Below are 13,741 nucleotides of genomic sequence, written 5' to 3'. Positions count from 1 at the left end.
GGTATTGAGGCTCCTCTGTGTTTTTTTCCAGCCTGGGGAGGGCCTGCAGGGGGCCCCGGGCCTCCCTCCCCCGTGCTGAGGATCAGCATGCTGGACTGGGCTGGGCAGGTGCCCGCTGCTCCGGGAAGCCTCTATTTATAATCTGTGTTTTTTTGTTTTTTAAAAAAATTCCTCCTCTTCGCCATCACCCTGCAGAAGAAGGCTGAAGCTGCACATCGGATTCTGGAAGGCCTGGGGCCCCAGGTGGAGCTGGTGAGCTGGGGTACAGGGTCAGGGGCTCAGGGGAGGGCGGGGGTGGCTGGAGAGGTGGGCAGGGAGGCGGGAGGGTGCGGCGGAGGAGGAAGTCATCTATTACCAAGCGCTGCCCAGGCGGCGTCCGCGGAGGAAGCAGGAAACCCACCTTCCTGATGAGAGGACGGCAGATAGCGGGTGGGCGGGCCTGGCTGGGCTGGGTGGGGGTGGGGAGTCTTGGCAGCGAGCGCCTGCGGGGCCCCCTGCGCACTCCTGTGCATACCGTGAAGCCCGGCCGCTCGGCCTATGAGGAGAGTCACACATCTGTAGGCCGGTGCGCTTGCTCCAGCCGAGCGCGGAGAGCCGGTTCTCTGGGTCACACAATCTCGGTCCACTCCCAGGTGCACCGCTTCATGGCGGTGTGACCCTGAGCGGGTCTGTTACCCTCCCTGTGCTTCAGTTTCCTCATCTGTAAAATGGGAATCCTAACAGCACCTATTCCACTGGATTACAGTGAGGAGGAGCTGTGTTAATATTTTTCCAACATCAGGTGCAGCGCCTGCCTTGTAAACAGTAAGTGCTGGGCATTAGCTATGATGATGATGATGATGATGATGGCGATGATGGCTGTCACTAGTGTTCTTTTGCTGCGGAAAGATGCCATGTCAGCAGCAGAGCTGGAAAGCAGGCCCCAGGCCTCCTGGAGTCCCCGGGCTGAGGATGGGTGGATGCAGAAGCCCTAGCCCCCAGAGAACGGGCTGCAGCCCCTGCCTGCCCCACAGCCATCTGTGCCCACTGAGCTGGTCAGCATGGATGGCCATGGTGGGCACTGAAGGCATATGCTACCCACATGTGTGCCGGATGAGGGAGAGTCTCTGTGTGCATGGTGGGCTAGGGTGTGCGTGTGAGTGCGCCCAGGGTGCAGATAAAGGCTTATGCCTTCGGCCATGTGTAGTGGCTCATACCTGTAATCCCAGTGCTATGGGAGGCCAAGGCAGGAGGACTGCATGAAGCCAGGAATTTGAGATCAGCCTGGGCGAGATAGCAAGACCTTGTCTCTGCAAAAAATTAAAAAATTCACCAGGTGTGGTGATGCACGCCTTTCGTCCCAGCTACTTGGGAGGCTGAGGCAGGAGGATCGCTTGAGCCCTGGAGTTCAAGGCTGCGGTGAGCTATGATCACACCACTGCACTCCAGCCTGGGCAATAGAGTGAGACCCTGCCTCATAAAAAAACGAAACAGAAGTCTGACACCTTCAGAGCCTCAATCTAAACTCAGCTCCACTGCATGTTTGCCAAGTGGCCTTAGGAAAGGGGCTGACCTCCCAGTACCACAGTGCTCTCTCATCTGGGACAGGCGGAGGCTCTAGGGCCTCCTTCCAGGGTCTTCCCAGGGTTAAAGGCAGTGCTGCCTGTTAAAGGCTCACCTAGTGCAGCTCCTGGCCCCTACGAAGCGCTCAGTAGTTGTGAACAATTTGGTGATGAGCTGCTCCCCCTGAAGTTTCTGCAGGCTGCTCAGTTTTGCAGTGAGAGCTCCCCAAAGCCCGGGCTCCGTCTGTTGAGGCCACTCAGGAACTGCAAGCCCCGGGCTCCCAGGCCCACTCAGAAGGCAGAAGCAGGGAGGAGATGGCAAGGGCTCCTCCAGCTCAGAAGCAGGGCCCAGCTGCCCACCTGGCTGGACTCAGGAACCTCGCCGGGCTCCCCCACCCCTTCAGGGCTCTGCCCCCTCCAGGCACATCCTCGGGCCTGGGCGATCTGGGTGGTGAGCTCTGGCCTAGGGTCGTGCTTCTCTCAGTGGAAGTGATTTCTGGGGAAGTTTTCAGCAGCAGCAGCTGCTGCTTGCTTGTTTTTTTGTTTTGTAAACAGCTTTATTGAGGTACAATTCACACGCATGCCATTCACTCACTTAAAGTGTCCAGTGTCCAGTTCAGTGGGTTTTAGTGTATTCACAGATGTGTGCAACTGTCACCACGGTCAATTTTAGAACATTCCATCATCTCAAAAAGAAACCCTTCTGTCTCTATGGATTTGCCTATTCTGGACATTTCCTATAAATGGAATCTTGCAATATGTGGTCCTTTGTGTCTGGTTTCTCTCACTCAGCATCATGTTTTCGAGGTTCATCCGTGTCGAGCGTGGGTCGGTCCTTCGTTCCTTTTTGTGGCTGAATCATATTTCACTGTAGGGGTAGGTCACGTGTTGTTTACCCACTCATCAGTCGGTGGACGTGAGATTGTTTGCATATTTGGGGTATTGTGAATAAAGTTGCTGTGAACATTAGTGTGCCGTTTCCATGTGAACGTACGTCTTCATTTCTCCTGGGTGTGTACCTAGGTGTGGAATTGCTAGATCTCTGTTAACCCTGTTTAGCCCCTTGAGGAACTGCCCAACTGTTTTCCAAAGTGGCCGTACCATTTTACATCTCCACCAGTAAGCTGCCTCTTGCCTCGGTTTCTCCTTTTCTGCCAAATAGGGATGGCAGGGTTGGATGAAGTTCCCAACCATTTCCAGACTTCCGGGTCCTCCCGCTCCCGTTTCCTGATTGGTCCCCGGGGGCCTCCTGGGGGAAAGGGCCTGTGTCTTAGGGCCCGAGGAACACAGGCGAGGAAGCCCCTGTCCGTGGGAGTCTGTGGGCAGATGAGGGTGGGCAGCTGCTGGTGTCAGAAGCTTTGGAACCAGGGACCCCACAGTGAGTCTTCTCTGGTTCTTTGGAGACAAGGGGACGGGGTTGTCTTCCACTTGGGGATCTCAGAGCAGAGGCTTCCACAAGGCTGATGGCACAGGAGGCTAAGATCTAGTGTCTGGACTCTTGAAGGCCCCTGGCTTGGTGCCAGTCAGTGGGGACAGGGAGGACGCCTCACAGAGCTGTTGCCGTCCCATTTTCTGGATGAGGCTCAGTGAGAGGAGTGCCTTGTGCCGGGCCACACAGCAAGAGATGAGGCGTGGAGGTGTGCTGAGCCCCTGGGGGAGCGGCCGGCCAGTTCTGCACAGATCTGCCGGGCCCGAGTGGCCACAGGCATCCTCCAAGCAGAGGCAGCTGCATGGTGCACCCTCTGCAGGGTCCTGTCTACCAACTGGGTGCCAGAAGCCCGGGCCAGGGACGGCCTGAGGTGCTGTGGGTCACAGAGTCCAGTTCCCAGGGTGTCTTCCATCAGAAGCTGCAGTTCCAACGCCCCTCCCCTCGGCAGGGACGGATCCCTGTGGCCTTCCTGGAGGAATTTGCATTGGAAAGGATGAAAATAGCACCAGAGGTGCTAACCAGGGGTCGGGGGCACTGAGATGGTGGGGCACGGCCCCTCCAGCCCTAGCTGTGGGGACTGGACCAGGCTGGGAGCGGGCGCAGTGGTGGAGGGCGTGCCCAGCAGCCCCGACCTCTCTGCCGCTTTGAGTCATTGCTTCCTTCCTGTTCCAAGGCGTTATTTTAAGAAGCTGGTGTCACCAGCGGGTTGAGGGCTGGGGCTGTCACTTCATTTATTGCCAGCTCAGGCCGCCTGGGACTCTGGCTCTTCCTGGTGGCCCTGCTGGCTGGCTCAGAGCCTGAGGGGGGCCGCCTCCTCCCTGGCCCCTGCTGGCTTTCTTAGTCACCACCATGCCTCATCTCTGCCTGCGCCCTGCGTCTGGCACCTGCTCCCCTTTGCCCTCTTTCTGCCCTCTGAGTGGCTGTGCCTCTGATTTTAGAGGAGACGGAGGCTGAGCAAGAGAGAGCTGGACCTTGGGGCCTCCTGGGTGCCGCCCCTACCACCCCAGGCTCCACACGCATCTAGGCCTCGATTCCCTCACTGGCGTGAGTCCCCCCAGGGGTCATTTCTCCCGGGAGGATAAGGCCTGGGGGTGAGGGACAGGGGCCAGCCATGCCCCCCAGCCTGTGTGGCTGTGGAGGTGCCTCATGGCCCCATGTGGGGACCCCGGCTAGCCTGGGCTGGGGAGCCACCAGGCCTTTGTGCAGCCCTCTCTGCAGAGGATGAGGGGGATGTTGGGGAGTCCCCTCGGGCCCTGCGTCCCCTCAGCAATGCACCTGCCAGGACATGTCACTGTCCCTCCCTCCCCCCACTCCCTTCTGGGCTTTCCAAGATGGCTGTCCTCAGCCTGTTGCCATGGCGGTGCACGGCATTCCAGGCAGCTCTGGGCCCAGAGCCTCCCCTGGGCTCCTGGGGTTCAGTGGCCTCGGGGAGTGGCTGGTGAGTGCCTCCCAGGGGGGCAGCTCCTGTTTAGAGGCAGCAGCACCCGACAGTATCCTCAGTCCTTCGGGGCCTTCGCCTTGTGGGCCCCTCACCGATGGCCGCCTTGAGAAGCAGGGGCTGTGTCCCTATCTACAGGGCAGGGGAGGAGGCCACCAAGTGGAAGTGGCCTCCCTCCCCTGTGGCTTTGGTGGGTTGGAGGCTGACCGGGCTCTTGCTGCCCCCGGGAGCCGGTCCTGCATTTCTGCACCCGCCCTGTGCCGCAGAAGCACTGTCCCCTCTGCCCACCTCGCCCTCCCAGGGCTGCGTGCTGTGGGCTTCCAGCCCCTTTCTGGCCCCCTTCGGCTGTTTGCTATCTTTAAAACCAAAACAAGACAAACACCAAATTTCACCAAGTCTGAAATTTTCTGGGCTATCCAAAATTTCCGTGAAGTAGGTCCTCTTTGACCTACACCCATATTCCAGATGAGGAAACCGAGGCTGGAGTGTTGAGGGCACTTGTCCAAGCTCACAGCTAGTGAGGGAGGAGGCACCATTTAAATTGGGGCCTGTTTCCAAAACCCGAACCTTTAAGTGATGTCCGCTTGCACCTGGCCTGCATTTGATTGGCATGTGGGGAACATAAAGGAGCCAGTGTGGTTGCCCGGGTTACAGCATGGGCATCTTCACAGGGCCCCTTGCCATTCCTGAGACGAGGATTCGCACCCTCTGCAGGGATGCTGCACTGCACCCCTTCCCTCCACTGGGAAGTTCTGCAGTGAGTCTGACTGTGGGCTCTCTTGTTCCTCTGCCCACTTCTCCCTCTTGTTCAAACTTCCAGGGTCAGGGTGGGGAAACTGCCCTCTGTTCAGGGCTGAGAACCTTGGGAGGGGAGCCTGACCCGGCACGGGGAGAAATGGCCCATGGCAGCTGCAGGATGACATCTCTGTCCCCAGGAGAGTAGCTGAGCAGGAGCCTGGAATTGCCCGAGCCCAGTGGTGAATTCTCTAGGAGGGGATCTGGGGCTACAGGGGGAAAGGCGACATTGTCACCAGCCGAGACTGTCTGTGAGGCTCTGTAGAGCTGCAGAGGCCCTTCCCTGGGGATGGGTGGGCGGGGGTCTGGGTGGCCCACTCTGCCAGCGTCATCAGGAGGTGTGTTCAGCTCTATCCCCAGGGAAGAGACTTGTGTGTCCCTTCTGTCGCTGCAGCCCTGCCCTGAGGCTGCAGGACTCCACGTCTCCATCCTTCCCTGTTCCATCTGATCACTCACACTCTGTACCTGATCTTCCCACCATAGTCACCCGTGGCCACCCTGGGAGGCTCCTGCTGTGTGCATGGGTGTGTGAGAGGGAGAGGGACAGGAAGAGAGGGAGACAGACAGACAGAAAGACATACACACACACACACAGAGACTCAGGCAGAGAGGGGAGCAGACTCCTTCCTCCAGCGCTGGGGCTGAGAGGCGGGCTGTCATTCAGGCTCATCTCTTACCAGCTGTGGGCAAATGTTGTAACCTCTTAAGGACTCAATTTTTCTTTCTGTACAGTGGGGGATGATTGTATCAGTTACCCGGTATGGTTACATGGCTACTGCTGGGGAACAAAGCAGCCCCACATTTAGAGGCTTGAAGCAGCAACTGTTCACCGTTTCTCACCTGTCTGGAAGGCAGCTGAGCATTTCTGCTGGTGTGGGCTCAGCTCTTGCACCTCCGTGGCCAGCGAGGGAGTCGGGGGGCCGGCGTTGTAGCTCAGCCCAGGCTGGGTTGCACCACGCTGCTCCTTGCCTCTCTGCCCGCTTCCTGCAGACCAGGCTGGGCTCATTCTCTTGACAGAAACAGCAGAAATGCGAACTCGCATCTTCAAGCCTCTGCTTTTGCTAAGTGTGCAGCAATTCCACTGGCCACAGCAAGGTCATGGGTGGTTACAGGGAGGCGTGAAAGGTGGGTGCCATTAGCACAGTCACTGCTCCCTGATGGCGGCAATGTGACTGGCACCTCTGGGCACTTCAGCCTGCAGGTACCAGCCTCAGAGCTTAGCATGCACTGTCTCGTTTGATCTTCACAAAATCCTATGAGTTTAACCTCATTTTATAGATGAGGAGAAATGGAGGCACAGATGGAATAAGTAACTTCCCAGGGAGACCCAGCTAGAAAGCATCAGAACCGGGACTTGAACCTAGGCTGTGCCCTTGGTTGCTAAGCAAGGTTCTTCCATCTGGGAGGGGACACGTGGCAGCTGGCTTGGTCCCTGCACCATCACAGATGCTGCCGTGCTTTCTGCGTCTCCTGGTACGCTCTTTGAAGCCCTGTGCTTGCTACATGTGGGCCCTGCCTCCCTTTCTCACTGCTGTGTGGGATTTGTGGTGTAACCGAGTCCTGGTCTCCTTAGCTGCTCTTCTGGTGGTGGACAGCTAGCTTGCTTCTCACTGGCCGCTGTGAGCAGTGCATTAGGAACATCCTAGCGCCCGTCTCTGGCGGAGCACAGTAGGCATCTGCAGGAGCATGGGGGTCGGAAGCGGGGGCGTCGGTGTTCGTTACCAGGTAGTGGCTGTTGTCTCTCTGGGGGATGTGTGCCCATACACCATGCTCCCACCAGCTATGTGCCAGCCTTCCTGTCACCCCAGACCTCACCAACACTTGGCATTCAACGTTTTTGTCTTTTGCTGGTCAGTGGGGGTGGAGTGGTATCTTGCAGCGTTGGGACGTGCGTTTCCATGGTGAGCTAGGAAGCCAAGTGGCTTTCCACGTTTGGTGGCCAGGGCCAATCTCTGGGGTGTGTGTGGGTTTGTCCTGGTGTGCTCTGGACTGTGGCCCCTTCCAGGCCAGCACTGCTGAATGCCCCGCAGAGCAGCCATGACGACCTTGGTGGGGGTGGTCACAGTACCCACAGCTGTTCCCGAGGAACCAGTTTCAGCCTGTTCCTGGCTGGGGCTGCGTGCTGGGTCCCTGTGTTCTGTTTCATGCCTGCCTGCGGCTGAGCCCTCACCCAGAGGATAGCTCCTCCGTGCCAGGGCTGGGGCTCCTACCGGTGGGCTCTGTAGTGGCCAGTGGCCAGCCAGGCTCTGATGTGCTTCTCTCTCTCCCTTTGCAGCCGCTGTACAACCAGCCCTCCGACACCCGGCAGTATCATGAGAACATCAAAATGTGAGTGCTTGCGGGCAGCCGTGCAGACATACAGAGGCAGGGTGGGCGAGCAGGCTCTCAGCAGCCTGCATGGGATGTGGGACGTGGGCTCTCTGTTCCCATCAGGGGCTCCCGGCCAGGGCCAGGTGCTCCCGGAGGGGACAGGAGACAGTCCTAGGTGGCACCTGGGGTGGGGGTGGGGAGCAGAGAGAGTGTCCCCCTGAGGTTTTGGGAGACAGGCTGGGTTTGGGAGGGTGGGCGAGGGAGCTGCTGGTGCACAGGTGGGTCTGGAGAGATGGAGGTCAGAGGTCCCAGGCTGTACATCTGCGTCCTGTTCGAGCAGGAGGGAGCTGTTGCGTGCAGAAGGCAGCCGGCTCAGGGAGCTGGGGAGTGGCCCCAGTGCAGGCGGGGGCCTGGTGTTTTGGGCTCTGGCATAAGCATGTTTGGGAATCACCTGGTGTCTGCACAGAGAGGTCCCTCTGGCACAGCCCACTATGGGGCAGATCAGAGCACTCATCCAGGCCCTGAGGCTTTGGAGGTGGCCAATGTGATGTATTCTAATGATGGGGGCCTTTTCCCAGACCGGTGCTAGGAGGGAAGAAAATGTCAATTAAGTGCCACTGCCATTGGGTGGAGCAGTGCTGGAGGCTGGTAGCATTGTATCTTCAAGCAGGGTACAAGGCGTTGGAGGTGTGGCAGCTGGAAGGGGGCTGGCTTTTTCTTGGGATGCATTAACGGGAGCATAGACTGTTGGGCTGAGGAGGGCATGTTATCTCATGTTAGTGCCCAGGAACCCAAAAGGTAAAAGGGGCTGCAGATCTTGCCCCTTGAGGAACATATGGCCGTGTGGTGGGCTGGTAGGTTGGAGGTGAGACTCTTCGGGATCATAGCTGTTGAATGTTCAAGGTTCGTCATGGTGAGAGGGTACAGGCGTTTGAGTGTGGCTGCAAAGGGAGGCGTTTAGCTGATTCGGTGGGTAGTTCAGCCCGGTCCGATTGTTCAAGCGTTCCTGGGATGGAACTACAGAGTGTATACGCGGTGGTGAGCTCCCCGTTCCTGAAAGCATGCAAACCTTCCAGTGTTTTCACACATCTGCTGGTGCTGGACTAGTCGACGGGGAGATCGCTGCTGTTGTAGTTTCCAGAGTTGCGCGACTGGTCCAAGCTCAGGTGATCAACTTGGCCACCCTCCTGCAGCATCTGGTCATTGTTGCAGCAGCCTAGAAAATCTCTCCTTGCTAGTTGAGGCCCTTGGCCTTCTCGGGTTCAGGAGCACCCGACAAAGATACTTCACCAGCGTGGCTGGCGGGGGGGTCATCCTCAGCCAGTGGCCAGCAGGGGCTGCAGAGTGTGTCAGGAAGGGGCATGTGTTCTGCGCCAGGGGTCCCGGGCTGGTACAGAAGGCCCATGTCAGATGCAGCCTGGGCTCCTCATCGGCCTGGCGGGCTCATTCATTGCCCAGGTCCCAGATCCCTTTTGACTCGACATAGTTTGTCTTCCAATTGGGCTACCCCTGTCCCTTCTGCAGCTTCCTGGGACCTGCCTCGCTCTGGGGCCCCTGTCTGGGGTGGGAAGCCACAGATGGAGGGGTGCTGAAAGCAAGGGGGACGTTCTTAGGACCTCATCACAGGTGGTTTAGGGGATGAGGGTGGGGTGTTCTCAACTGAGTCCGGGCTGTTTGGGGCATTCCCTCATTCATTCATCCCATCTTTATTGAGAGCCTGCTGTGTGTCAGGTCCCATTCTAGGCCTTGGCTACTCAGCCTTGGATAAAACAAAGACCTCATCCCTCATCAAGATTTGTCTAGCAGTGGAGACAGAACCAGAATGAGTTAAGTAAACAAAACAAGAGAATGTCAGCTAATCCAGCCGGGTGCAGTGGCTCATGCCTATAATCCGAGCACTTTGGGAGGCTAAGGTGGGAGGATTGCCTGGGGCCAGGAGTTCAAGACCAGCCTGGCCAAACATAGCAAAAATTGACAAGAAATTAGCTGGGTGTGGTGGCACGTGCCTGTGGTCCCAGGTACTCAGGAGGCGAAGGAGGGAGAATCGCTTGAGCCCAGGAGTTCAGGGCTGCAGTGAGCCGTGATTGCACCACTGTACTCCAGGCTGGGAGACAGAGCAAAACCCTGTTTCTTTTTTAAAAAGAAAGAAAGAAAGAAAATACCAGCAAATCTAAAGTACTATGCTGACATAACTATCTTAAGCTCTTTATGCCTTCATATACCTAGTTATGATTTTTCTTTTTGACATAATAATTTTTGATAGCGATATTATTATACTGACAATTTTACATAGGTTTTTTTCACTTAAAGTGAGTGATATTTTAAGCTGAATACTGTGGTTGATTTCAGGTAATAAAGACAGCCATAGAATCTAAACAAAAGAGGAGCAAGATGCTCATATAGATAACACCAGCAAATAGATATTGCTTCATCTTTGTGTAAGTAGAATAAAACTGTAAGCATATTAAAGCCAGTGCTGTATTTGACATCTCATAATCTTCCTCAGAGAATGGCTGTGGTCTATTAAAGTACATTTTGACTAAATAGGTAACCGCCTCACTGAATTTGTTCCAAATCTAAATCACAAACAAACATGTTTATATTTAAAACCAATAGATGTGCTGGGCGCGGCGGCTCATGCCTGTAATCCCCGCACTTTGGAAGGCCGAGGCAGGCAGATCACTTGAGGTCAGGAGTTCAAGACCAGCCTGGCCAACATGGTGAAACCCCATCTCTACTAAAAATACAAAAATTAGCCGGCTGTGGTGGCGTGTACCTGTAGTCCCAGCTACTCAGGAGGTTGAGGCAGGAGAACTGCTTGAACCTGGAAGATGGAGGTTGCAGTGCGCCGAGATCACGCCACTGCACTCCAGCCTGGGCAACAGAGCAAGACTCTGTCTCAAAAAATATGTGTAATATAGTATAATATAAAACAAATAGATGAATAATTAAGATTTCCTACACTGTAAGTAGTCAATTTCTGTTAGAAAAACCTTTGTGTGTAAATTATTGGAACTGATTTGTCCTAATAATTTTAGTTTTTTGGATATTTTCTACTAAAATTATCATCCCTTCTATTTTTTAGATTTCAATGTGGTTATTAAATTTCATTGTGCAGTCATTCATTTTTTAAAAATTCTATTACTCCGGTAAGTGGGGTAATGGGAAAGAAAATGAGGGGGTGCCATTAGCCAGAGAGGTCAGGGCAGGCCATGACAGTTAAGGGGACCCTTGTAGGCTGAGCAGCAGCCGGCTGTGTGGACCTCTGGGGAGTGTCCCAGACAGGTGGAACAGGAGGTGCTAAGGCCTCCCTGAGCTGGCAGGGGTCACAGAGAAGGCTGGCATGGCCCAAGGAGGTAGGCAAGGGAGAGGAGGGCACAGGCCAGGTCACGGGGGGCTGGTAAGGAGTTCCGGTTTTATTATCTGTTGGGATAATAATGATGAAGTTTATAATAGTGATGAAGTTTATCCCAGGAAGCAATGTGATCAGACTTTTGTTTTAAAAGTTCACTTTGGTGGCTGCAGGGAGGAAGGACCTGGGGGTAGGGGTGAGAATACCATGGGAAGGCCCCTGCAGGAGCTGCCAAGGTAGGTAGTGAGCACCCTGTTACTGGGAGGTATGCAAGCTGAGGGTGCATAATGTTCAGGAAATCTGCAGTGCCCAGGAAGTTGCCCTTGGCAGCCTCTGCACCCTGCACTCCTTGCAGGCTCTGATGTTTTGTGACTGCTCATGCTAGACTGCAGAAACTGTCTCGTGTCCAGTGCTGGGACATGGGAAGGGAGGCCCCGTGCAGGCCCTGTCCCACCACATGGCTGGACACAGGGACCTCAAGTGTGACCGCAGCTCATCCTGGCTGTTTGACTAGCTGTGTGTCCCTGTGGGAAGTCACTTGCCCTCTAGGGCTCAGTTTCAGACATGCTCACTGAGGTCAGTGCTCAGCACGTAGAGCACATACTGGGTTTTTGGTTCTTCTTTCTTTTGTCTACAGAGACCCAGACTCATTCATTCGACAAATATTTACTGAGCATCTACTACACGCCAGGCACTGTTCTGGGCCTCTAGGAGATAGGAGTGAATGAGGCCTGACATTCTAGTAGGGGAGGCTGATAAGAATTCATTGTGATAAGTGACTGCTGCCATGGGACAATGAGATGGTCCAGCCGGGGTCAGGTGTGGCTCCCAGCTTCCCCTGGAGCAGCCTCCCCGGCGCTCACGGCCTCCTCGCCCCCGCTGCTGTCATTGCTTCTAGGTGGGAGGTCGTTCCCTCCCCAGAGACCTTGCCCCGTCACTTTAATTTCTCTGCGTCTGCATGCTGGGGCCTCGGAGTGAAAGTTAATTTCATGCTTGACTTCCTGCCGCACAGACGATTTCGGACGCGTTGGAGTCGCCCGTAGCCGCCTCCGCCGCCCTCCCACCGCCACCTGCTTCGGGCGCTGTTGGTGTCCCCTGCTGCAGGAGGGAGCGCTCAGACCACCGGGGCGGGGCCGGGGCAGCCGCAGAGGGGCAGGAGATGGGGGCTCCATCGAGGGATGGGCCCCACCCTGGGCAGGACGCTCCAGGAATTCCTGGGCGTCTATGGAGCCCGCGTGGGATGTGGTGAAAGCGCGTGGGACCTGGGGATGAGCAGCAGATGGCGCTGAGGCACATTCTGCCTCTGCCTGCCTGGGGGTTGCCCTGGTTCACCGGCCCCCTCAGGCCTGGAAGCCTGCTGGTTTCTTCTGTTGCTCGTTTTTCTTTCTTCGCAGCCTGATTTCTTCCCTCCTGCTGCCTCATTTGGGGGTCAGCTGATGGGAACTGTCAGACCTGGGGCTGTGCAGGCGGAAAGGGGGATCAGTCAGAACCCAGGTTACTCTTAGCAGGTCTCTCTGGTCTTGTTCAGAGACATCAGATGACTCCCCCAGGGTCACACAGACAAATTCCTAGACCAGTCCTAACTGCACATCCAGCCAACTTCCTCTCCTGGGTCTCTACTCCAGGCCCTGCCCCTCCCTACCTGGGTGACCTTAGACAAGTCACATCACATTGTTTGGCACTGTCACAGCTTTTGGTTGGCGCTCAGTGATCAGGAGGTTCAGACCATCACCCCAACCCGCAGTCTCTTCCCAAGGTATCCGGGCCCTGCATATCTGCCTCCCTCTTCCTCTCCCCTGCAGCCGGGGTCAGGCTCTCCCTGAGCACCCCTTCTGCCCTCTCCAGATTCACTATTGCTGCCTCCCTCCCTAGAACCCAGGGCTCTGCTCATTTTCTTCTTCCCACCCCATTCCTCTGCTTCTCTCAGGCCTCAGCTCAAACCTCCCTTTCTCCAGGAAGCCTCCCCTGATTGCCCCAAGCTTTCCTTTTCCAGTACCCCATAAACCCCAGACCAGTCCCAGCTAGGGTCCAACCAGACTCCCCTGGAATACTCTCATAATTCCTGCCTCCTTATCCTGCCCTCCTATGTCCTGCTTCTCCTCTCCAGTGCCCTGGCAGATGGCAAGACTAGGTTTCCTTATAGGGTGTGTGTTTTTAAACCCTGACTTCTTTGCACCCCATGAGTGCCTCTACCAGCAAACTCATCACATGCTGCTTAGCCCATGCCTCCAGAGCCCTCCTACAGACTGTGGTCCTTACGCTTGCCGGACAGAGGCTCAGCAGAAAAGATTTGTCTGCAGTAAGCTATTTGCATCTTCATTGCCTAAACATGCTTGGAACAAAATAAACACTTAAAAAAACGTTTGCCAGAGGAATGTTGAACACGTGGGCATCATAAACCAGGAGTCCCCCAGGTGGCTGCCTCCAGGAGGGGAAGGAAGGTTTGAGTGAGGAGGGCTGGTGTGAGGCAATAGGGAGTGGTAGGGGCTGAGGAACGGGGAGCTGGGCGACCTTTGAAAGGGGCAGCCAAGCCTCAGTTTCCCAGCCTGTGGCCATGAAGGGGTGTGGCCCGATGGCCTGATGTTTTCAAGAGAAGCTTTAGGTTTGGCTTTTTGTGTAACAGCCTCTGGTTTTCAGTGCTGGCAATGAATTTAGGATTTTAGAAAGCACCAGCCGGGTGCAGTGGCTCACACCTGTAATCCCAGCACTTTGGGAGGCTGAGGCAGGCAGATCATGAGGTCAGGAGTTCGAGATCAGCCTGGCCAATATAGTGAAACCCCGTCTCTACTAAAAATACGAAAATTAGCTGGGCGTAGTGGCACGTGCCTATAGCCCCAGCTACTTGGGAGGCTGAGGCAGGAGAATCACTTGAACCC

At 55.9% G+C, this 13,741-nt stretch overlaps 1 protein-coding gene across 50 annotated transcripts in view; it reads left to right on the top strand.

Annotated features, from left to right (window-relative positions):
- The window catches only part of NCOR2 (nuclear receptor corepressor 2), a 244,179-nt gene that overhangs the window by 108,494 nt on the left and 121,944 nt on the right, over positions 1–13,741 (top strand). For all 50 annotated transcript variants that reach the window (XM_024348140.3, XM_024348138.3, XM_016924593.4 and 47 more), the window contains 2 exons: positions 196–252; positions 7,479–7,531. In XM_024348140.3, coding sequence (XP_024203908.2) covers positions 196–252; positions 7,479–7,531 — 110 coding nt within the window. The remainder of the gene's footprint in view (positions 1–195; positions 253–7,478; positions 7,532–13,741) is intronic.

This window comes from Pan troglodytes, chromosome 10, assembly GCF_028858775.2.
Source record: "Pan troglodytes isolate AG18354 chromosome 10, NHGRI_mPanTro3-v2.0_pri, whole genome shotgun sequence".
Classification (NCBI taxonomy): Eukaryota; Metazoa; Chordata; class Mammalia; order Primates; family Hominidae; genus Pan; species Pan troglodytes.
This window is presented reverse-complemented; position numbering and strand designations above follow the sequence as displayed.